The sequence below is a fragment of the Bufo gargarizans genome, chromosome 4, assembly GCF_014858855.1.
Source record: "Bufo gargarizans isolate SCDJY-AF-19 chromosome 4, ASM1485885v1, whole genome shotgun sequence".
NCBI classification, from domain to species: Eukaryota; Metazoa; Chordata; class Amphibia; order Anura; family Bufonidae; genus Bufo; species Bufo gargarizans.
This window is the reverse complement of record NC_058083.1, coordinates 42944791-42968150: the sequence shown is the minus strand read 5'-3', so window position 1 is coordinate 42968150 and position 23360 is coordinate 42944791. Positions and strand designations below refer to the sequence as shown.

General features: G+C 47.4%; 1 protein-coding gene across 1 annotated transcript in view; it reads right to left on the bottom strand.

Moving 5' to 3' along the window:
* Positions 1–18841, bottom strand: part of PINX1 (PIN2 (TERF1) interacting telomerase inhibitor 1) — a 136258-nt gene extending 117417 nt beyond the window's left edge. The window contains exons 1-4 of the mRNA XM_044290592.1: positions 18702–18841; positions 16396–16505; positions 11881–11973; positions 5437–5515 (exon numbers count right to left, since the gene is read on the bottom strand). Of these exons, the coding sequence (XP_044146527.1) occupies positions 5437–5515; positions 11881–11973; positions 16396–16505; positions 18702–18720 (301 nt within the window). The 5' untranslated portion in view covers positions 18721–18841. The remainder of the gene's footprint in view (positions 1–5436; positions 5516–11880; positions 11974–16395; positions 16506–18701) is intronic.
* Positions 18842–23360: the final 4519 nt, after the last annotated feature.

The window sequence follows — 23360 nt, the reverse complement described above, 5'->3', positions numbered from 1 at the left end:
TATATGATATGTACGCTCTAGGACACCGCAGCAGCTTACGGAGGCATTATTTGTAGAGCAGTATATAGCAAGATTATTTGTGTACATGATATAGCGCAATTATTTATGTTTAGTATATGGTGGCATTATTTATGTTCAATACACCCATGTGCATGATTTCTGACTTGTGTGATGCATGCAGGAAGAGATTTTGGTTTTGCCATGGGCGGGAGGAGGCCCAAGCTGAACTTCTGCACCAGGGCACAAGAGCCCTCAGAGATGCCTCAGGGTTAACGGCCCGCTTCTACACCTCCGGTAGCCGTCCTTTAATCCCATCTTGTGTCAGCTGCAGCCAATAAACAGGCAGGAACATACACACATCAAATATGTACACAGGACTTGGCGAAGCTTCATAGGGAGAGAGTCATAAATAACCAAATGAAGAATCTCGAAGCCCGAGACAATGTGTACCAAGCCTGGAGTCAGGAGGAAGGTGCACTGGTTCAGCAAGTAGGATCCACAGAAAACAACCTGATCTCATTAAAGGGGCTGTCCTGATTAGAGCACTTCCTATAGTAGGGCATATGGAGGGGGCAAAAAGGGGGAACCCAGCTGGGCATCGGGGACATTGAGGACTTGGCAAGAGGTTATCCTGGATTAGCAGGAGTCCCAACAGTAGACCACACTGTCAGAAACCAAGTATATCTGAGATGGAGAAATTAGATTGCAAGCTCCAGGGAATAGGAACGTTAAAGAGGTTGACTCATGTTGAAAATTATGGGGGCATACCTCTAGGATGTGCCCTGAATGTCTGATAGGTGTGCGTCCCACCTCCGAGACCCCAACCTGTACTTTGAACATAGCCCGCAAAGTCCCAGACGGTGAACTGCGCCCTCCATTCATTCCTATGGGAGCGTCAGCCCCATAGAAGAGAATGGAACGGTGGCCGCACATGCACAGTGCACTTCTCCCATTCATTTCAATTGGACTTTCGAAAATAGCCGAACGTCCTCCTCGGCTATTGACGCGCCCATAGAAATGAATAGAGGGCAGCTGCACATGCGCAGTGTGCCTTCGGGGACTTTGCAAGCTCCGTTCCAGGTTCCAGAGGTGAGACTCGCACCTATCAGACGTTGGGGGCATATCCTAGCGATATATAATAACGGACTACGTGTGTGTATATACACACACACACACACTAATACATACACTCACCTAAAGAATTATTAGGAACACCATACTAATACGGTGTTGGACCCCCTTTTGCCTTCAGAACTGCCTTAATTCTACGTGGCATTGATTCAGCAAGGTGCTGATAGCATTCTTTAGAAATGTTGGCCCATATTGACAGGATAGCATCTTGCAGTTGATGGAGATTTGAGGGATGCACATCCAGGGCATGAAGCTCCCGTTCTACCACATCCCAAAGATGCTCTATTGGGTTGAGATCTGGTGACTGTGGGGGCCATTTTAGTACAGTGAACTCATTGTCATGTTCAAGAAACCAATTTGAAATGATTCAAGCTTTGTGACATGATGCATTATCCTGCTGGAAGTAGCCATCAGAGGATGAGTACATGGTGGTCATGAAGGGATGGACATGGTCAGAAACAATGCTCAGGTAGCCCGTGGCATTTAAACGATGGCCAATTGGCACTAAGGGCCTAAAGTGTGCCCAGAAAACATCCCCCACACCATTACACCACCACCACCAGCCTGCACAGTGGTAACAAGGCATGAGGGATACATGTTCTCATTCTGTTTACGCCAAATTCGGACTCTACCATTTGAATGTCTCAACAGAAATCGAGACTCATCAGACCAGGCAACATTTTTCCAGTCTTCAACAGTCCAATTTTGGTGAGCTCGTGCAAATTGTAGCCTCTTTTTCCTATTTGTAGTGGAGATGAGTGGCACCCGGTGGGGTCTTCTGCTGTTGTAGCCCATCCGCATCAAGGTTGTGCGTGTTGTGGCTTCACAAATGCTTTGCTGCATACCTCGGTTGTAACGAGTGGTTATTTCAGTCAACGTTGCTCTTCTATCAGCTTAAATCAGTCGGCCCATTCTACTCTGACCTCTAGCATCCACAAGGCATTTTCGCCCACAGGACGGCCGCACACTGGAGGTTTTTCCCTTTTCACACCATTCTTTGTAAACCCTAGAAATGGTTGTGCGTGAAAATCCCAGTAACTGAGCAGATTGTGAAATACTCAGACCGGCCCGTCTGGCACCAACAACCATGCCACGCTCAAAATTGCTTAAATCACCTTTCTTTCCCATTCTGCCATTCAGTTTGGAGTTCAGGAGATTGTCTTGACCAGGACCACAACCCTACATGCATTGAAGCAACTGCCACGTGATTGGTTGACTAGATAAATCGCATTAATGAGAAATAGAACAGGTGTTGCTAATAATTCTTTAGGAGAGTGTATAAATATATATGCAGTAAATGAAGGAAACTGCAGCCAACAGTGCTGCTAAAGAAACCTTCAAAGTGTAACAATGCTGCCACCATGTGGCCAAAATTAAATATTACATACACCGAAAACATTTTTCATACAGATAAAGGCTGGTTTACAACTTTACAAAATGTGTGCATGCATAATTCTGCTGATTTATAGGGGAAACAGACAACATATGTTGACACCTCTCTAAGGCTTAGCTGATCTGCTATAATGTGAGGGGGCAGCAAATATTTCTTAGAAGGAAAATCACCAGAATAAGCTCTGTGTACATGGAACCAGCAGGGAACTACAGCTCTAAACACTGCAGCTATAGAACTCAGGATTAGTACAGGGTAAGTAATGTAATGTATGTACACAGTGACTGCACCAGCAGAATAGTGAGTGCAGCTCTGGAGTATAATACAGGATGTAACTCAGGATCAGTACAGGATAAGTAATGTAATGTATGTACACAGTGACTCCACCAGCAGAATAGTGAGTGCAGCTCTGGAGTATAATACAGGATGTAACTCAGGATCAGTAATGTAATGTATGTACACAGTGACTGAACCAGCAGAATAGTGAGTGCAGCTCTGGAGTATAATACAGGATGTAACTCAGGATCAGTACAGGATAAGTAATGTAATGTATGTACATAGTGACTCCACCAGCAGAATAGTGAGTGCAGCTCTGGAGTATAATACAGGATGTAACTCAGGATCAGTAATGTACAGTTGCAACAAAAAGTATGTGAACCCTTTGGAATGATATGTATTTCTGCACAAATTGGTCATAAAATGTGATCTGATCTTCATCTAAGTCACAACAATAGACAATCGCAGTCTGCTTATACTAATAACACACAAAGAATTAAATGTTACCATGTTATTATTGAACACACCATGTAAACATTCACAGTGCAGGTGGAAAAAGTATGCGAACCCTTGGATTTAATAACTGGTTGAACCTCCTTTGGCAGCAATAACTTCACCAAACGTTTCCTGTAGTTGCAGATCAGACGTGCACAACGGTCAGGAGTAATTCTTGACCATTCCTCTTTACAGAACTGTTTCAGTTCAGCAATATTCTTGGGATGTCTGGTGTGAATCGCTTTCTTGAGGTCATGCCACAGCATCTCCATCGGGTTGAGGTCAGGACTCTGACTGGGCCACTCCAGAAGGCGGATTTTCTTCTGTTTAAGCCATTCTGTTGTTGATTTACTTCTATGCTTTTGGGTCGTTGTCCTGTTGCAACACCCATCTTATGTTGAGCTTCAGCTGGTGGACAGATGGCCTTAAGTTCTCCTGCAAAATGTCTTGATAGACTTGGGAATTCATTTTTCCTTCGATGATAGCAATCCGTCCAGGCCCTGATGCAGCAAAGCAGCCCCAAACCATGATGCCCCCACCACCATACTTCACAGTTGGGATGAGGTTTTGATGTTGGTGTGCTGTGCCTCTTTTTCTCCACACATAGTGTTGTGTGTTTCTTCCAAACAACTCAACTTTGGTTTCATCTGTCCCCAGAATATTTTGCCAGTACTGCTGTGGAACATCCAGGTGCTCTTGTGCAAACTGTAAACGTGCAGCAATGTTTGTTTGGACAGCAGTGGCTTCCTCTGTGATATCCTCCCATGAAATCCATTCTTGTTTAGTGTTTTACATATTGTAGATTCGCTATCAGGGATGTTAACATATGCCAGAGACTTTTGTAAGTCTTTAGCTGACACTCTAGGATTCTTCTTCACCTCATTGAGCAGTCTGCGCTGTGCTCTTGCAGTCCTGATTACAGGACGGCCACTCCTAGGGAGAGTAGCAGCAGTGCTGAACTTTCTCCATTTATAGACAATTTGTCTTACTGTGGACTGATGAACAGCAAGGCTTTTGGAGATACTTTTATAACCCTTTCCAGCTTTATGCAAGTCAACAATTCTTAATCGTAGGTCTTCTGAGAGCTCTTTTGTGCGAGGCATCATTCACATCAGACAATGCTTCTTGTGAAAAGCAAACCCAGAACTGGTGTGTGTTTTATAGGGCAGAGCAGCTGTAACCAACACCTCCAATCTCATCTCATTCCAGTTGGCTGACACCTCACTCCAATTAGCTCTTGGAGATGTCATTAGTCTAGGGCAGGGATTGGCAAACTGCGGCTCTCCAGCTGTTGTAAAACTACAACTCCCAGTACGCCCAGTCTGCCTACAGCAGGGCATGATGGGATTTGTAGTTTTACAGCAGCTGGAGAGCCGCAGTTTGCCCATCACTGGTCTAGGGGTTCACATACTTTTTCCACCTGCACTGTGAATGTTTACATGGTGTGTTCTATAAAAACATGGTAACATTTAATTATTTGTGTGTTATTAGTTTAAGCAGACTGCGATTGTCTATTGTTGGGACTTAGATGAAGATCAGATCACATTTTATGACCAATTTGTGCAGAAATCCATATCATTCCAAAGGGTTCACATACTTTTTCTTGCAACTGTATGTACACAGTGACTGCACCAGCAGAATAGTGAGTGCAGCTCTGGAGTATAATACCGGATGTAACTCTATATGCAAGCTACATAATAACGTTCACAGACAAAGATACTTTAAATAAGTGTTCTGCATGAAGATGTTACATAACCCATATCAGGTGAGATCAGGGATTATGAGGATATAAAATATTAAACCCTCACGTCTCTTAACCTCTTATGGGGGGGAAACATGAAGGGGAAGATATACATCAGTAGCCAATAAAAATAAATTTAAAAAAAGTGCCTGTTTCTTCAGGTGTAAAAACCTGTCACGGCAGCAGATGATCGGGAAATTTCTGTCTTTAATAACACTTAAGATGGTGCAGAGGAATCCAGCTGCCTGCGACAAGAAGGCGCACGTCCTGCAGTGACTCACTCCTCAGAGGTGAGCCGGGAATAACCCCGAGATTCCGGATTTACATATATACGGCTACTCATCTCCATCGTGTACGGCATAAAACAAATGACGGGACCCGGCTGATCTGTGCCAGACTTTACCTGCGCTCGCTGTACCATGGCAGTCGTTCAGCTCAGCCAGCAACTGGTTAAAATCATCCTGATGGGCAATCCAATTATCCTGCAATGATGAAGAAAACCAGATAACTGAAATATTCGGCAGAGAGGACCTTCCATTTACCCCATAGATGTACACACAGCGTGCCATATACTTCTGTATACGTGGGCAGCCTAATAGGTCCTTCATCCGGCAGGACCTAATGGGCATACCCACAGGGCATCACAGGGGTGCTGATGGGGTGACAGAGGGAGCTCGGACTTGACCGTGGCATCTGAGTGATTAAAGGGGTTTCCAGCCCCTTCAAATGCTTTTACCAAAAGCATAGAACCCTAAAAAATACCCAACTGAGCAATCCCTTCCCAGCGTCCCGCCACTCCTCCTGAGGTCTTGGCCTCCAGCAATGACTTTTAGGAGCGGATTAGTGACCACTGCAGCAGACACCACTGAATTCACTGCTGCAGCCGCCACAGGTTGACAGCATGGCGTTGCTGCCGCCGGTAAATGGAGCCGGGATCTGTCTGGCAAGTAATGATCAATTCTTTATTGCAAGCGATTGCAGTTTCCTCTTGGAACTGGACAACCAGCCATGGCCCCCACCCAAACCTCAGAGTAAACCGACCATCCTGTTCCCAGTGGTGTCCTTATTTGCTTCCTCATTCTGCAGTAAAAGCACTTCAATCCCAGCTCCGCTGTATTTAAATGAGCGATTAGGAGTCCAGGAGGCGGAGTCCTTGTTGCCGCTCTCTCACGCCCCTTCACTACAGACGGACATCCTTGAGCACAGGACGTGTGGGAGATCTCAGGAGGTCTGCCGCTGACGTTCCCTGGGCTCAGGGATGTCCATCAATAGTGAAGGGGCGGAGTTTGGGAGTGGCTTCAAGCAACACAGACCCCGCCTCCCTCCCCTGACTCCAAACTGCTCATTTAAAGGTGGTGCAAGCTTTTACTGCAAAATGAGCCACAAATAAGGACCACATCAGGGGCAGTATAATACAGGATGTAACTCAGGATGTACCCCTACAGTGGAAAGAACGCTCAAAAAGTGACCCCATTTTGCAAACTACACCCTTCAAAGAATATATTAAGGGGGGTACTGAGCACTTTGACCCCCTAAGCGGTTTACAGAATTTGGAAACACTTGGCTGTGAAAATGAAAAGTTTAATTTCTTCCAATAAAATGTTGCTTTAGCCCCAAATTGTTCATTGTCACAAGGGGTAACAGGAGAAAAAGCACCCCATACCCATTTTTACCTGAATACGACAACAACCCATATGTGGTGGTGAACTGCTGTGGGGTCACATAGCAGGACTCAGAAGAGAAGGAGCGCCATATGGCTTTTGCAGCGCAGATTTTGATGGATTGGTTATTGGTGCGATTGGTTTTTATTTTTTTAAGTGATTGTCTTATGTGGGGACACATTTTTTGCGAGATGAGATGACGGTTTGATTAGTACCATTTCGAGCTAAATACGTCTTTTTGATTGCTTCGTATTAGACTTTTTGTGAGGCAAGGTGAACAGAAAAAGGCAGTTTTGGCACAGTTTTTATTATTATTTTTTTTTTTCTGGCGTTCACCTGACATGATATTTTCCGGTCGATGCGGACGTGGCGATACCCAATATGTATACTTTTCTCTTTTTCTTTACAATTTTTTTTAAACTTTATTTTGTGAAAAGGATGCATTTTTTTTTTTTACTTGAAACTTCATTTTTATTTAACTTCATTTTTTTTGTCCCACTCTGGGACTTCAACTTTTGGGGGCCTGATCCCCTTTACAATGCATTACAATACTTCTGTATTGCAATGCATTGGCTGTAAGTGTATTACACAGTGTAATACACTTACAGCTTCCTGCCTGTGAGATCCAGGGGGCTGCCTTCCCTGCCATCGGGTCTCCATCACAGCAGCGCAGGGACCCGATGGACACCCCGCACCCGACAGGATACCGCAGTCAGCACTGACCACAGCTGTGCAAGGGTTATAGCGCCAGCATCGGTGAAAACGCATACAGCAGGGGTCTGGCTATCATTGACTTCCGGACCCCTGCAGCCGATAGGGATCAGAGGGCTGTAGCTGTATGGCGCTGGGATTTGTGACCCTGTTACCAGCTGGTATCCTATGGGATAATAATTTAAAAAAATTTTTTTTTATAATATATATATATATATATAATAAATACACACAGTACAGACCAAAAGTTTGGACACACCTTCTCATTCAAAGAGTTTTCTTTATTTTCATGACTATGAAAATTGTAGATTCACACTGAAGGCATCAAAACTATGAATTGACACATGTGGAATTATATACATAACAAAAAAGTGTGAAACAACTGAAAATATGTCATATTCTAGGTTCTTCAAAGTAGCCACCTTTTGCTTTGATTACTGCTTTGCACACTCTTGGCATTCTCTTGATGAGCTTCAAGAGGTAGTCACCTGAAATGTTTTTCACATCACAGGTGTGCCCTGTCAGGTTTAATAAGTGGGATTTCTTGCCTTATAAATGGGGTTGGGACCATCAGTTGCGTTGTGGAGAAGTCAGGTGGATACACAGCTGATAGTCCTACTGAATAGACTGTTAGAATTTGTATTATGGCAAGAAAAAAGCATAGAAAAACGAGTGGCCATCATTACTTTAAGAAATGAAGGTCAGTCAGTCCGAAAAATTGGGAAAACGTTGAAAGTGTCCCCAAGTGCAGTCACAAGAACCATCAAGCGCTACAAAGAAACTGGCTCACATGCGGACCGCCCCAGGAAAGGAAGACCAAGAGTCACCTCTGCTGCGGAGGATAAGTTCATCCGAGTCACCAGCCTCAGAAATCGCAGGTTAACAGCAGCTCAGATTAGAGACCAGGTCAATGCCACACAGAGTTCTAGCAGCAGACACATCTCTAGAACAACTGTTAAGAGGAGACTGTGTGAATCAGGCCTTCATGGTAGAATATCTGCTAGGAAACCACTGCTAAGGACAGGCAACAAGCAGAAGAGACTTGTTTGGGCTAAAGAACACAAGGAATGGACATTAGACCAGTGGAAATCTGTGCTTTGGTCTGATGAGTCCAAATTTGAGATCTTTGGTTCCAACCACCGTGTCTTTGTGCGACGCAGAAAAAGGTGAACGGATGGACTCTACATGCCTGGTGCCCATCGTGAAGCATGGAGGAGGAGGTGTGATGGTGTGGGGGTGCTTTGCTGGTGACACTGTTGGGGATTTATTCTAAATTGAAGGCATACTGAACCAGCATGGCTACCACAGCATCTTGCAGCAGCATGCTATTCCATCCGGTTTGCGTTTAGTTGGACCATCATTTATTTTTCAACAGGACAATGACCCCAAACACACCTCCAGGCTGTGTAAGGGCTATTTGACCATGAAGGAGAGTGATGGGGTGCTGCGCCAGATGAGCTGGCCTCCACAGTCACCGGACCTGAACCCAATCGAGATGGTTTGGGGTGAGCTGGACCGCAGAGTGAAGGCAAAAGGGCCAACAAGTGCTAAGCATCTCTGGGAACTCCTTCAAGACTGTTGGAAGACCATTTCAGGTGACTACCTCTTGAAGCTCATCAAGAGAATGCCAAGAGTGTGCAAAGCAGTAATCAAAGCAAAAGGTGGCTACTTTGAAGAACCTAGAATATGACATATTTTCAGTTGTTTCACACTTTTTTGTTATGTATATAATTCCACATGTGTTAATTCATAGTTTTGATGCCTTCAGTGTGAATCTACAATTGTCAGTCATGAAAATAAAGAAAACTCTTTGAATGAGAAGGTGTGTCCAAACTTTTGGTCTGTACTTATATATATATATACACACACATATACATAGTCAGGTCCATAAATATTGGGACATCGACACAATTCTGGCTCTATACACCACCACAATGTGTTTGAAGTGCTTTACCTGCGGACTGTCAGCTGTAATTTGAGGGTATTTACATCCAAATCAGGTGAACGGTGCAGGAATTATAACAGTTTGCATATGTGCCTCCCACTTGTTAAGGGACCAAAAGTAATGGGACAATTGGCTTCTCAGCTGTTCCATGGCCAGGGGTGTGTTATTCCCTCATTATCCCAATTACAATGAGCAGATAAAAGGTCCAGAGTTCATTTCAGGTCTGCTATTTGCATTTGAAATCTGTTGCTGTCAACTCTCAAGATGAGATCCAAAGAGCTGTCACTATCAGTGAAGCAAGCCATCATTAGGCTGAAAAAACACAACAAACCCATCAGAGAGATAGCAGAAACATTAGGCGTGGCCAAAACAACAGTTTGGAACATTCTTAAAAAGAAGGAACGCACCGGTGAGCTCAGCAACACCAAAAGACCCGGAAGACCACGGAAAACAACTGTGGTGGATGACCGAAGAATTCTTTCCCTGGTGATGGAAACACCCTTCACAACAGTTGGTCGGATCAAGAACACTCTCCAGGAGGTAGGGGTATGTGTGTCAAAGTCAACAATCAAGAGAAGACTTCACCAGAGTGAATACAGAGGGTTCACCACAAGATGTAAACCATTGGTGAGCCTCAAAAACAGGAAGGCCAGATTAGAGTTTGCCAAACGACATCTAAAAAAGCCTTCACAGTTCTGGAACAACATCCTATGGACAGATGAGACCAAGATCAACTTGTACCAGAGTGAGGGGAAGAGAAGAGTATGGAGAAGGAAAGGAACTGCTCATGATGCTAAGCATACCACCTCATCAGTGAAGCATGGTGGTGGTGGTGTCATGGCGTGGGCATGTATGGCTGCCAATGGAACTGGTTCTCTTGTATTTATTGATGATGTGACTGCTGACAAAAGCAGCAGGATGAATTCTAAAGTGTTTCGGGCAATATTATCTGCTCATATTCAGCCAAATGCTTCAGAACTCATTGGACGGCGCTTCACAGTGCAGATGGACAATGACCCAAAGCAGACTGCAAAAGCAACCAATGAGTTTTTTAAGGGAAAGAAGTGGAATGTTCTGCAATGGCCAAGTCAATCCCCTGACCTGAATCCGACTGAGCATCTATTTCACTTGCTGAAGACAAAACTGAAGGGAAAATGCCCCAAGAACAAGCAGGAACTGAAGACAGTTGCAGTAAAGGCCTGGCAGAGCATCACCAGGGATGAAACCCAGCGTCTGGTGATGTCTATGCGTTCCAGACTTCAGGCTGTAATTGTCTGCAAAGGATTTGCCACCAAGTATTAAAAAGTGAAAGTTTGATTTATGATTATTCTGTCCCATTACTTTTGGTCCCTTAACAAGTGGGAGGCACATCTGCAAACTGTTATAATTCCTGCACCGTTCACTCCATGTCCCCCACTGTCATCAGATCAGCCCCTCCATGTCTCCCACTCCCCCAGTGTCATCAGATCAGCCCCTCCATGTCCCCACTCCCCCAGTGTCATCAGATCGGCCCCTCCATGTCCCCCACTCCCCCACTGTCATCAGATCGGCCCCTCCATGTCCCCCACTCCCCCAGTGTCATCAGATCAGCCCCTCCATGTCCCCCACTCCCCCAGTGTCATCAGATCAGCCCCTCCATGTCCCCCACTCCCCCAGTGTCATCAGATCAGCCCCTCCATGTCCCCCACTCCCCCAGTGTCATCGGATCGGCCCCTCCATGTCCCCACTCCCCCAGTGTCATCGGATCGGCCCCTCCATGTCCCCACTCCCCCAGTGTCATCGGATCGGCCCCTCCATGTCCCCACTCCCCCAGTGTCATCAGATCAGCCCCTCCATGTCCCCACTCCCCCAGTGTCATCGGATCGGCCCCTCCATGTCCCCACTCCCCCAGTGTCATCAGATCAGCCCCTCCATGTCCCCACTCCCCCAGTGCCATTGAAATAAAATACTTACCTTTCCTTCCCCAGCTCCTTACTCTTCTTTTCCGCACGCTGCACTGAATCCTGACGTCACACAGCGTCGGGTTATAGTGCGCGCTTAAGTTTTTAACAGCCGTTAAGACGGGTGCACTCCTGTCTGAGCGGCCGTTAAAAATGCTTCCATTGCTTCCATTCGTGCCCGTCTGTCCGTGGAAACGGACAAAAACAGGTCGTGGCCTATTTTTGGACGGACGCTATTCACTGGCCGTTAAAAGAACAGTCATGTGAATCGCCCCATAGACTTTCACTGGTGCTAAAAATGACTGTGTAATGGCCGTTCATTAAATGGTCATGTGCATGAGGCCTAATGCTTCTCAAAGCTGAGGGTTTGTTACCATTGTGATGAGTCTAGCCACCTGTGAGCTAAACACATCAGCATAAATCACTCTCCTGCCCTGATAGTTTGTTACAGTGTACCAGTGCAGCTTAGCGTGGAGATGGTTTAGCCTGGAGATGACTGAAACCTGGAGGCCAATACTTCCTCCCTCTAACTACAGACATACTGAACCGGTCATACATGCTCCCCCATACAGGCTCCTCCGGGTCAGTACCTCGTGGTTGCTGGACGCTCCGAGCCCCAGGTTGTTGTTCTTCAACTGGACTTTGACGTGTTCGGTGGATCCCTGTTCCTGAGCACCGAGTCCCTACAAAACAAGAGCAGGAGACGTCATCACCTTCAGCAGTAGAGGGGCAGCGGCTTCGAGGGAAAGTTCTTCTACTGCAGGTGTCATGTACAGATGAGAACATCAAGATCAGATATGTCAGCTGCGTCTAATACAATAGGTTCATCTATAGCAGGCAATGTATTTCTGTCCAGCTGACGTCACGACTGATGCATCAGATGGCCCAATTACTCCCACAGGAAATCATGGGATCGGTTCTGTACCAAGCCAGAAGGAAACAAAAGTGGACTGCAGGACTGATGTGTAGGGGCAGATGTCTCAGCGGGCTTTTACACAATAGTGATGACCTACTCTCAGAAGGAGGTCTGACGCCTGGGACCACCACCGATCAGCTGGTTTGTTTACCTGCACAGCGTTTAGATTACAGCGGTGGCGCAGTGTAATTGCCGTTTTCGGTCCAATGATGGCAAGAACAGGGGTCCTGTCTGCACCCCCATATGAATGTGGCGGTGGTCGCACACGCCCGCTGCCACTACATTCACGTTCTTCAGAGCTCCGGCGCTCCCTCTGCAGGCCGCACATGGCGCTGCTGGCTGTGGGAGGAGCGCTGAAAGCCGGGAATCGGCCTCCAGCACAACCAGCAGCGCGATGTGAGTGTGGGAGCGCGTCATAAGGGAAGAGGGTAAGTATGTGTTTTTTGTTTTTTTTTGCCATAAAGCTGCAAAAAAAGGGGCAGCAACTAGAGTGAGGGGCGCAAAAGAGCATAACTACTGAGAGGGGGGCACAAATCTGGCATAACTACTGAGAGGGGGGCACATATCTCGGACTGGGAGAAAATGTCTGTATGTGGGTAAGTAACTGGCTCAATGATAGGAAACAGAGGGTGGTTATTAGTGGTGCACACTCAGATTGTGTCACTGTCACTAGTGGAGTACCTCAGGGGTCAGTATTGGGCCCTATTCTCTTCAGTATATTTATTAATGATCTTGTAGAAGGCTTGCATAGTAAAGTATCAATTTTCGCAGATGACACTAAACTGTGTAAAGTAATTTACACTGGATCTGGATAGATTGGAGGCTTGGGCAGAGAAGTGGCAGATGAGGTTTAACACTGACAAATGTAAAGTTATGCACATGGGAAGGAATAATGCAAGTCACCCGTACAGACTAAATGGTAAAACACTGGGTAACACTGACATGGAAAAGGATCTAGGAATTTTAATAAACAGCAAACTAAGCTGCAAAAACCAGTGTCAGGCAGCTGCTGCCAAGGCCAATAAGATAATGGGTTGCATCAGAAGGGGCATAGATGCCCGTGATGAGAACATAGTCCTATCACTTTACAAATCATTAGTCAGACCGCACATGGAGTACTGTGTACAGTTCTGGGTTCCTGTGAACAAGGCAGACATAGCAGAGCTGGAGAAGGTCCAGAGGAGGGCAACTAAAGTAATAACTGGAATGGGGCAACTACAGTACCCTGAAAGATTATCAAAATTAGGGTTATTCATTTTAGAAAAAAGACGACTGAGGGGAGATCTAATTACTATGTATAAATATATCAGGGGTCAGTACAGAGATCTCTCCCATCAGCTATTTATCCCCAGTGTGACTGTGACGAGGGGACATCCTCTGCGTCTGGAGGAAAGAAGGTTTGTACACAAACATAGAAGAGGATTCTTTACGGTAAGAGCAGTGAGACTATGGAGCTCTCTGCCTGAGGAGGTGGTGATGGTGAGAACAATAAAGGAATTCAAGAGGGGCCTGGATGTATTTCTGGAGTGTAATAATATTACAGGCTATAGCTACTAGAGAGGGGTCGTTGATCCAGGGAGTTAGGCCTCCTGCATACGACCGTATGGCTTTTTCAGTGTTTTGCGGTCCGTTTTTCATGGATCCGTTGTTTGTTTCTGTTGTGTTTCTGTTCCGTTTTTCCATATGGCATATACAGTATACAGTAATTACATAGATATAATTGGGCTGGGCATAACATTTTCAATAGATGGTTCCGCAAAAAAAGGAACGGAAACGGAAGACATACGGATGCATTTCCGCATGTGTTTTTTTTTTTTGCGGACCCATTGACTTGAATGGAGCCACGGAACGTGATTTGCGGGCAATAATAGGACATGTTCTATCTTTAAACGGAAAGGAAATACAGAAACAGAATGCATACAGGGTACATTCTGTTTTTTTTTGCGGAACCATTGAAATGAAAGGTTCCGTATACGGAACGCAAATAACGGCCAGTAAACGGGGAAAAAAAACGGTCGTGTGCAGGAGGCCTTATTCGGATTGCCTGATTGGAGTCGGGAAGGAATTTTTTATTCCCCTAATGTGAGGAAAATTGGTTTCTATTTTTTTTTTTTTGCCTTCCTCTGGATCAACCTGCAGGATAACAGGCCGAACCTTATGGACAAATGTCTTTTTTCGGCCTTATGTACCATGTTACTATCTGGCATAACTACTGTGAGGGGCACAAGGAGGACATAACTATTTTGAAGGGAACACAAGGTGGGCTTAATTACTGTGAGGGGCCACAATGTAGGCATTAGTACTGTGTGGTAGCACTTAGGGAAAATGTCCTAGATTACCCTGCTATACATTGCCATGGCTCAGTCTTACAGGCCAGCACAGTGCCCCCTGCTGGTGATTACACCGGGGCAGTCACCATCCCTTCCTTATGTGATTATTCTTTTTCTCTATCACCACAGGGACCTTGTTCTGGATCCAGCGGACATCACACCGATGCCAGCGACACCCTGGATGAGGTAGGACCAGATTTTATTAGGACTGGGTGAGTGTAGCCATGCATTGGGCTTAGGGCTCTTTAACACGAGCGGATCCTGTGCCGGTAATACACTTGAACGTAAAAGCGGCCAAGGCCCGTTCCGGAGCAGTAACATGACTGATAATGCTCCGTGCCTCTCTGTGATCTTTTTACTACAAAATCACGGTGACAACTTTATCTCACTGTGATTTTGTAGTAAAGAGATCACAGAGAGGCACGGAGCGTTATCAGTCATGTTACTGCTCCGTGTCTCTGCTGTCCGGAGCGGGGCTTGGCTCTCTTTCACGCAGCGGATTCCACACACTGCATCCGCTCGAGTGGAAACCCCCCATCCCCTTGGGCAGACCAGTGAGGGGAAGCATACTTACCTGCTTTCTGGCGCTAGTTCGCCGCTCTCCAGCTTCCCTGCGCTCCCAGAATGCAAACTGCCATTTTTACGCCGCTGCAGCCAATGGCTGGCCATAGCGGTGACCAGCTCCCCATGCGTCCCGTGATGACCATTTGACATGATGCAAAGGGAGCAAGTCATCACTGCTCCCAGTGACTGGCTGCAGCGGAGTCAAATTGGAAGTTTACATCCTGGGAGAGCAGCAAGGCCAGGGGGGAGCCAGTGCCAGGAAGGAGGTATATATACCCAGGGTCTATCCAAGAGAGGGGGGTTGCCAAACTCCCCCCCAAAAAGTGCACAACCTTTGTATTATCTCTGTGGTTGACAGCAACAAGTCTTGTCGCAATCCTCATGTGTCAGGTGGGTTAAAGGGAACTAGAAAAGTATGGCTAAAAAACAAAAAATGTGAATCCTAGAGGTGGGAGCCACATCTTTCTCCAGGACAGGGGTCCTCCAACCCCTGACCACCCAGGAAGCAGCAACCAGGAAAAGAATGAATGAAGAGGTGGCAGGGCGGCTCCTGCATTCACCTCTATGGAATTGGTGGCCACCGGAGCCGCATCTATCATATCCCGAGAACCTATCATAAAGGTCTATGGTGGGAATACCCCTTTAAGGGTCCATTCACACGTCCGTGAATGTGTCCGCACCCATTCCGCAATTCTGCGGAACGGGTACAGACCCATTCATTCTCTATGGGGCAGGAATGGATGCGGACAGCACACAGTGCACTGTCTGCATTCGCATTTCCGGAGCGCACCCCCGTTCTTCCGGTCCTTGGCTCCGGAAAAAAATAGAACATGTCCTATTCTTGTCCACAATTGCGGACAAGAATAGGCAGCTCTATGGGGGTGGCGGCCGGGTGTATTGCGGATCCGCAATACACTACGGACATGTGAATGGACCCTAAGGCCTCATGCACACGAATGTATTTTCTTTCTGTGTCCGTTCTGTTTTTTTGCGGACGGTATACGGAACTATTCATTTTAATGGGTCCGCAAATAAAACGGAAGTTACTCCGTGTGCATTCCGTTTCCATATGTCCGTTCCGCAAAAAAATATAACATGTTCTATTATTGTCCGCATTACGGACAAGGATAGTACTGTTCTATCAGGAGCCAGCTGTTACGTTCTGCAAAATACGGAATGCACACAGACGGATGTATTTTTGGCGGATCCGTTTTTTTTTTGCAGACTGCCAAGTACATACGGTCGTGTGCATGAGGCCTAAGGCAAACCACTCCAGGAGACAGCTAGAGCCTCACCTTGCCTTTGGACCAGCCCATCTTCTCCAACATCTTCTGACCAAACTTGGATTCGTCATTGCTCCACGCGCTGTTTCTCGGATCCACCGACCACTTCTGCTTCCTACGAGCTGTGGGAAAGAGCAACCGATGGACATGTCAGTCAAGGAGGGCAACGACACGCGCAGGGTTAATCATCAACAGCCAAGAGGCTATGACCAACCACAGATGAATGGAGATACTCATGATACCTTCACACAAATTCAGCGGGACAAAAAAAATAAAAAAATCTGTGACAAAACGCGCACGAGTCCCCGGCTGATTTGGCACTGATTCGGCTGCAGATCCGCACTGCAAAGGGTTAAACCCGCGGCCCAGGTCTTCCCTCCGCGTGTGAAGGAGATCTGCGAAAATGTCCTCCACTTTGCTGCGCCTGTGATTCACCGCAGATTTCTCCACCAGCATGAAAAAAAAAAATACAAACTCATCCAACAGCTTACGTGATCTCATCTGAGCATCTGCCAGCATGATCAACCCTATTCAACCAGGCACACTGCATGGAAGGGTTGATCATGCTGATTAAAAAATGTAATCTTCTTTATGTCAGCTCGATGCACCGTTCTAGAAAAACACGGCATTTTTAATAATATGCCAATTAGCTGCTGGAGCACCGAGGGGCCGGCGGTGGAGCTTGGAGCACCAGTTTGTGAACACCCTTGCCACTTCTACAAAATAAAACCACTTTTTAAATTAGAAAACAAATTTTTATATATATTTTTTTTAAATAAATAAACTTCATTAACCTTTAACTATATTTTATTTATTTTTTTACTTTCACTGGGGGACATGGCTTTTATAACGCAGTGGTATACAGGGTATAGCCTAGCACTGTACAAGTGACAGGCCGTCTATTACACAGACAGTCGTGGGGGACTTTTGTTAGGTCCCTGGCTGCCGTGGCTGGTGGTGGCTGAAGGGGCACCTCTCCCTCTAGCTGCCTAGATGTCACGGTCGCTACTGACCACAGCATCTAGGGAGTTAAGCGGCCGACAAGAGTTAACTTCAATGCCAACCGTTACAGCAGGAACCCATTTTTAGTCAGCGCCCCCAATAGTGACAGCCAAAGGGCCCCCCGCAACAGTGATGACCAGAGTCGTCCCCCCCCCCCAAAAAAAAGTGACAACCAGTGTCCCCCACCAATAGAGGCAGAGGATCCCCCAACACTGACAACCAGAGTGCCCCCCACTAGTGACAGCCAAAGTCCCCCTAACAGTGAGTGGGGCACTAGTGACAACCAGAGTCTCCCAACAATGACACCAGAGTGCCCCCCCAAACAGTGAGAACCAGTGAGCCTCAACAAGTAACACCAGGGTGCCCCCCTCTGACGTTTCCCACTGGCTCCCATCAGACAGGCTGTTCCTGGGGCCCCGCGCTGTGCCACTCACAGCCAGGGACTAGGCATGAGACTTTTTAGAGAGTAGTTTGCCTGTGCAGGCGCCTGACGCTTGTACTGGTGTTACTGCAAGTTGCAACCTCTGGCCCTGACCCATTCACATCAATGGGCCACTTCATCAGTCAAGAGAAAACCCCAGCATACCCCATTCTGATCCGTTTTTTTTTTTTTTGTTTTTTTTTTATGCTGGACTAGCCTGTTTAAATCAATGGGTCAGTGAAAAACAAACTGTCGCCATCCGCGCCCAGCCCTTCTTTCACTGACCGTTGCTAGGAGACACTGGGCGGGCATACTGGTGTATTCACAGATGATGTAGCGATGCCACATGGGCAAATAAACCAAAAAAACGGACAAACCAAACGCACAAAGAACCGGTTAAAAATGGCGTTCCATACGGAAAAAGAACGGACCCTATACTAGCCAATGGGGTCCGTTTGGCGCCGTCCAGGTCAGTTACGTGCTCGACTTACTGGTGTGGATACCGATCCTGTCCACGGATTTCACGCCTCTCACTGCTTTCAATGGGAGTCTGCGCCGCCCTCGACGTGGCTGGGGATTATCTACACGTGGTTTTCCCGAATGCGCCAGGAGCAGACACGAATGGAAACCGCGGCAGGACTGCTGGCGGAATAGTCCTACGGAAGGGATCCGCCGCAATTAAAAACCGCAGCCGTAGAACGCACCATGTGAACCCAGCCTTCGAGGCAGTAAACCTGTACATAGCTGTAGACTGTCACATCAGCAGCTGACACACTGTAACAAACCTGCAGAGGGGGTTGTTACAATGTATCAGTCTGGAGTCCTTATACACATAGGACACAACACTCTTAGGCAGGGAGCAGTACAATGCACGGGGTATAACCAGCAGACTTACGTTCGGCCAGCATCGCCATGATCCACCAGATCGGTGTTCAACAACTGGGAAACTCGGTGCTCCTGAAAGTCAATGTGGAGCTCAGCTCGGTCGCAGCAGAGTGACGTCACACAAAAAAAAAGCTACAGGCGAGTGCTATAGGTGAAAATCCTGTCCACAATGCAGGAGCCATTTTGTTGTAGTCCGACCCCTTCAGAGTCTACAGCCTAGTACTGCGGAGAATCATCCACAGGATGGCGCCGGAGGAGATGCAGTCAGGGAGGGCGGGCTGATGACGCCATGCCGGGCGTGGCTGCAGGTCTGCGGGGAGCACGTGCTCTTGTGGCCAGGCAGAGGGAAGTGTTATCCTTCATGACCAATCAGAGTTCAGCTTTCGTCTTCTAGCTTGCTATGGTAAAATGAAAGCCGCGGTCTGATTGGTTGCTATGGGCAATTTAGTGTCAGACTGTTGCTATGGGGCCCTTGAGGCGGTGTGCTGCCATTTCTAACACTGTTTCTATGGAAACAAAGCAATTCCTGACAGAAGTGAAGGTTTCTGCTACAGATGCCCTTTATGGCCCACATTAATTAATGTGTGTATGTTCATCTTTGGACAGAAAATGTGCCTTTTTTTAAATAAAAGTCTTATGGGAACGCGCAAACTTTATGCAATTTTTGCCCCTTTTCATATTTGAAATTCAGGCCTGGTCTGCGAGGTGTAGTTTGATCAAAATTTGTGAACTGAAGAGAAATAGGGCCAATCCTTTAACCCCTTAGTGGCCAGCTTGTTTTGGGCCTTTACGACCAAGCGTTTTTTGTTTTTTTTTCATTTGTCATCTTCCAAGAGCTATAACTTTTTATTTTTCCATCTATGTAGCTGTATGAGGGCTTGTTTTTTGCGGAACAAGTTGTAGTTTTTAATGCTGCCATTTTGGGGTACACGAAAACTTACTGATTAACTTTTATTAACTGTTTCTGGGAGGGGTGTGAGATAAAACAGCAATACTGCCACTGAGTTTTTACATTATAAAGGTTGTGGGGTTCATTTATAGGCATAAATAACTTTTAAATTTTACTCTCTGGATCAGTACGATTACAGTGATACCAAATACATGTTGTGTTTTCATATTTTACTATTTTTGCAAAACAAAAGCATCAGCACCCCGCGATCTCATTTATGGACTGTTGATGGGGTACAGAGGAAGTCTGCTCCCTCTGTAACAGTTTACATGCTGTGGACGCTATTGCCTGCGACATGTAAGGGTTTAAACAGCCTGTATCAGCAATTATGTGAGAGCCAAGCCCCTGCCATCCGCTGCACAGGAGACAAAGTAGACTGGTGGGACCGCCACAAAAAGGCGTGTTGGTGGTCACTAAGGGGTTAAGTGAATTTGGCATGAATGTTACCAACGACACTTTCCACACTGCGTTTAGAATCTGAATGGGGTTGTTTGGGCGGCATCCACATGGATTTCTGCAGCTTCCCCTCCCCAAATGAATGGAACTCATTTTAATTCGCAGAAATTTCTGCAACAAAACCTACTCTTTTTGAAAGCGGCATAAAGTGGTTGTCCGAGTTATTAATCCCTTTATTACATCAACCGTATCTGTATGGTGGATGTCAGGTCTTTAAAAAATGGCGTCCACTCAGCTTTACACAGCAGATACCCACTGTGACGAATACCACCCCTCGTGCCCGCTTGACGTCACCTACGTCAAGCTCACGAGACGCGGTATTTTCACTTCTTACCCAAAGCGTGACATTACGCCCTCCAGAGGAGCAGGTATGGTCAGCTTGGTACAGTTTACACAGACACCTCCTGTCGACGTGGGCACAGAGAGGCAACAAGCTGAGAGAGCCTGGTCACTGCCGCAGTGAAAACAGCGCTGTCTCAGCGGGAAATCTGCCACCAGCTTCTCGTTTGATATAAGCCTGGTCCGCTAACGGGATTATACAGAGTGAGAAACTAACCCGCGGTAGCTTATAACTAGGCCGAAACACGGGCGTGGGGATTCGTGATCGAGATACAAGATAGCACAAGATTAAATTATATATTGAATCGCCTTAAGGGCACACTAGATATAACACAATATACATAGAGAATATATACAGTGATCTGAGGTTACAGATACAGGTGATATAGGTGCAACAGGGTTAAGCAGAGCAAAAGTCAGTTACCGGGTAGATTAAAGTTCCTTAGGGTGATAAGGGTGGAATAGTCCTTGGCTGCAGTCACGTGGGGGCAGTGATGCCAGCTGGTTCCCGGTCTTTCCAAACACATTGGCACGATGTGACCCCCTTCAGAAAAGACACCGCCCACTGGCTTGTATGGGCTTATGACCTGTAGCCGGCCGCTCCCCTCCCCGGCTTTAGGTAGGGTCCACCCCTTTTTCTCTGGTGCTGGCAGAAAATGACCCATAAGACCCCTTAGGGCTCATATCCCCAGACCAGAATGTCGCAGAAAGATGGTTCCAGGCCCACTTGATCCGCCTGGGTTCTGGCTACAAATAGAGTCCAAACATGGTACCGCTATTTGGTTTCTGTGGGGAGATATGTATATCTCCCCTCCCGGGCATCCTAGCATCAAGCCAGGCCCACGTGTATGTTCGACTGCGGAGGGCAGCTTCTTCCTGGTGCGGTCCGTCAGGGGCCTTGCCAGGCTACTATAGTGGTGCGCGAACCCCCTATAGTATTCGACAGTGAGCAGGAAGGACATCACCTGGTTCTTGTCCTGGAGGGTGGGCCAGGATGCGCTGGCATCCACTCTCCTGGGCTCCGATTCTGAAGCTTCCTCGCCTGCCCGGGGCCCCTCACTTATGCCCAGCTGGCACTTTCCTGGCGTAATGGTCAAGCCTGCCTGGCAGATCTGCCCGAGCATCTGCGCCAGATACTTCCGGGGATCCTCCCCTGTGGGACAGAAGACGGCAACTATCTCCAGGTACGCAGCCTTGTACCCTTCGAGTCCCTTAAAGGGAGTCTGTCACCTCCATATGGCCATATACAGTGCTTACATGGCTCTGTAGAACACCTATACAGGATTATAACAGTACCTTTGTTCTTTTCTTTAGACTTGCACAAGCAGGAAAAACGAAGTTTGATTCATATGCAAATGAGCACTCGCAAGTGCCCAGGGGCGGCGTTCAGTGTGTAGGTGCCCAGGCTGCTCTGCCTTCTTTTCACTTTACTCCTCCCCAGTCTCTGCCTTTGCCCGCCCTCCAAGTTTCAGGCGTGGGATCTTGGCCGGACCTAGCGTTGACGTAAAGGACTTGGAGGGTGGGCAAAGGAAGAGGAAAGAAGGCAGAGCAGCCTGGGCACCTGCACACTGAACGCCGCCCCTGGGCACTTGCGAGTGCTCATTTGCATATGAATTAAACTTAGTTTTTCCTGCTTGTGCAAATCTAAAAAAAATAACAAAGGTACCGTTACAATCCTGTATAGGTGTGCTACAGAGCCATGTAAGCACTGTATATGGTCATATGGAGGTGACAGACTTCATTTAAGCAGGTGGACCGTCCGCTTAGAAGCGACAGCGGCATACTCAATGCCCAAGGGCATCTCGATGGACTCCGTCCTTCCGGGCTTTTTGGTTAACATTTCCCGGAAGGGGCGGCATTCCGGGAGGGCACCTGCCTCCCGCTCCTGATGCACCTGCGCCTTCGGCCTTCCCCGGGTGACCAGGTACATCCTGGCATTGAGCCGCTGATGCGCGAGGTACAGGCCTTCCCAGGCCGCCTTAAGCTTGTCCTGAGGTACCCCCGCTTCTGGTCCCATACTGTCATGCACCAACCGCGACAAGGCCTGCGCCTTTTCCTGGAAGTGCATGACACACTCGATGACCGACACCGCAGGGGTGACTACGTCTCCCGTCCAGGCCTCTGTCTTAGCGGCCCCTGGGTATCTGGTCACCGGAATCTCATGCGCAGCCCACAGAAATTCCACCCTGAACAGATAGGGTACCACAAATTGTCGGTCCCTAGGCCACATCTCTGGTGAGCCCTGTTGGACCGTTTCCTGGCACATCTGTTCTTAGTCTCAGACCGCCCTCTGGAGGTCTAAATCCAAGGGAGGCTGTGCCATCTGCTCTTTGAGAGCTTTCAAGCTGGCACTAGCCCCTAGCTCCACCCGAAAACCCTGGTGGGCCCTGCTGGACCGTGACCCGGGACAACCGTCCTTGGTCCTAGACCACCCGCTCGAGGTCTGAGTCCGAGGGAGGCTGTGCCGCCTGCTCCTTGGGAGCGTCCAGGCTGTCACTTGTTACCCAAAGCGTGACGTTACTCCCTCCAGAGGAGCAGGTAAGGTCAGCTTGGTACAGTTTACACAGACACCTCCTGTCCGCGCGGGCACAGAGAGGCAACAAGCTGAGAGAGCCTTTTCACTACCGCAGTGAAAACAGCACTGTCTCAGCCGGCAAATCTGCCACCAGGATCTCGTTTGATATAAGCCCGGTCCGCTAACGGGATTATATAGGGTAAGAAACCAACCCGCGGTAGCTTATAACTAGGCCAAAACACGGACAGTGTCACTGATTGGAGACAACGCCAATCACAGACATTTAAAAGGGGCCTGTCACCTGCACTATGCTGCCCTCACTGAGTGTGATAGACCTGTTAATTTCAGCAGTCTATCATTTCTGGGGTGTCATTCAGTACTTTTAGAGTACTGACATGCAGAACTCTGCG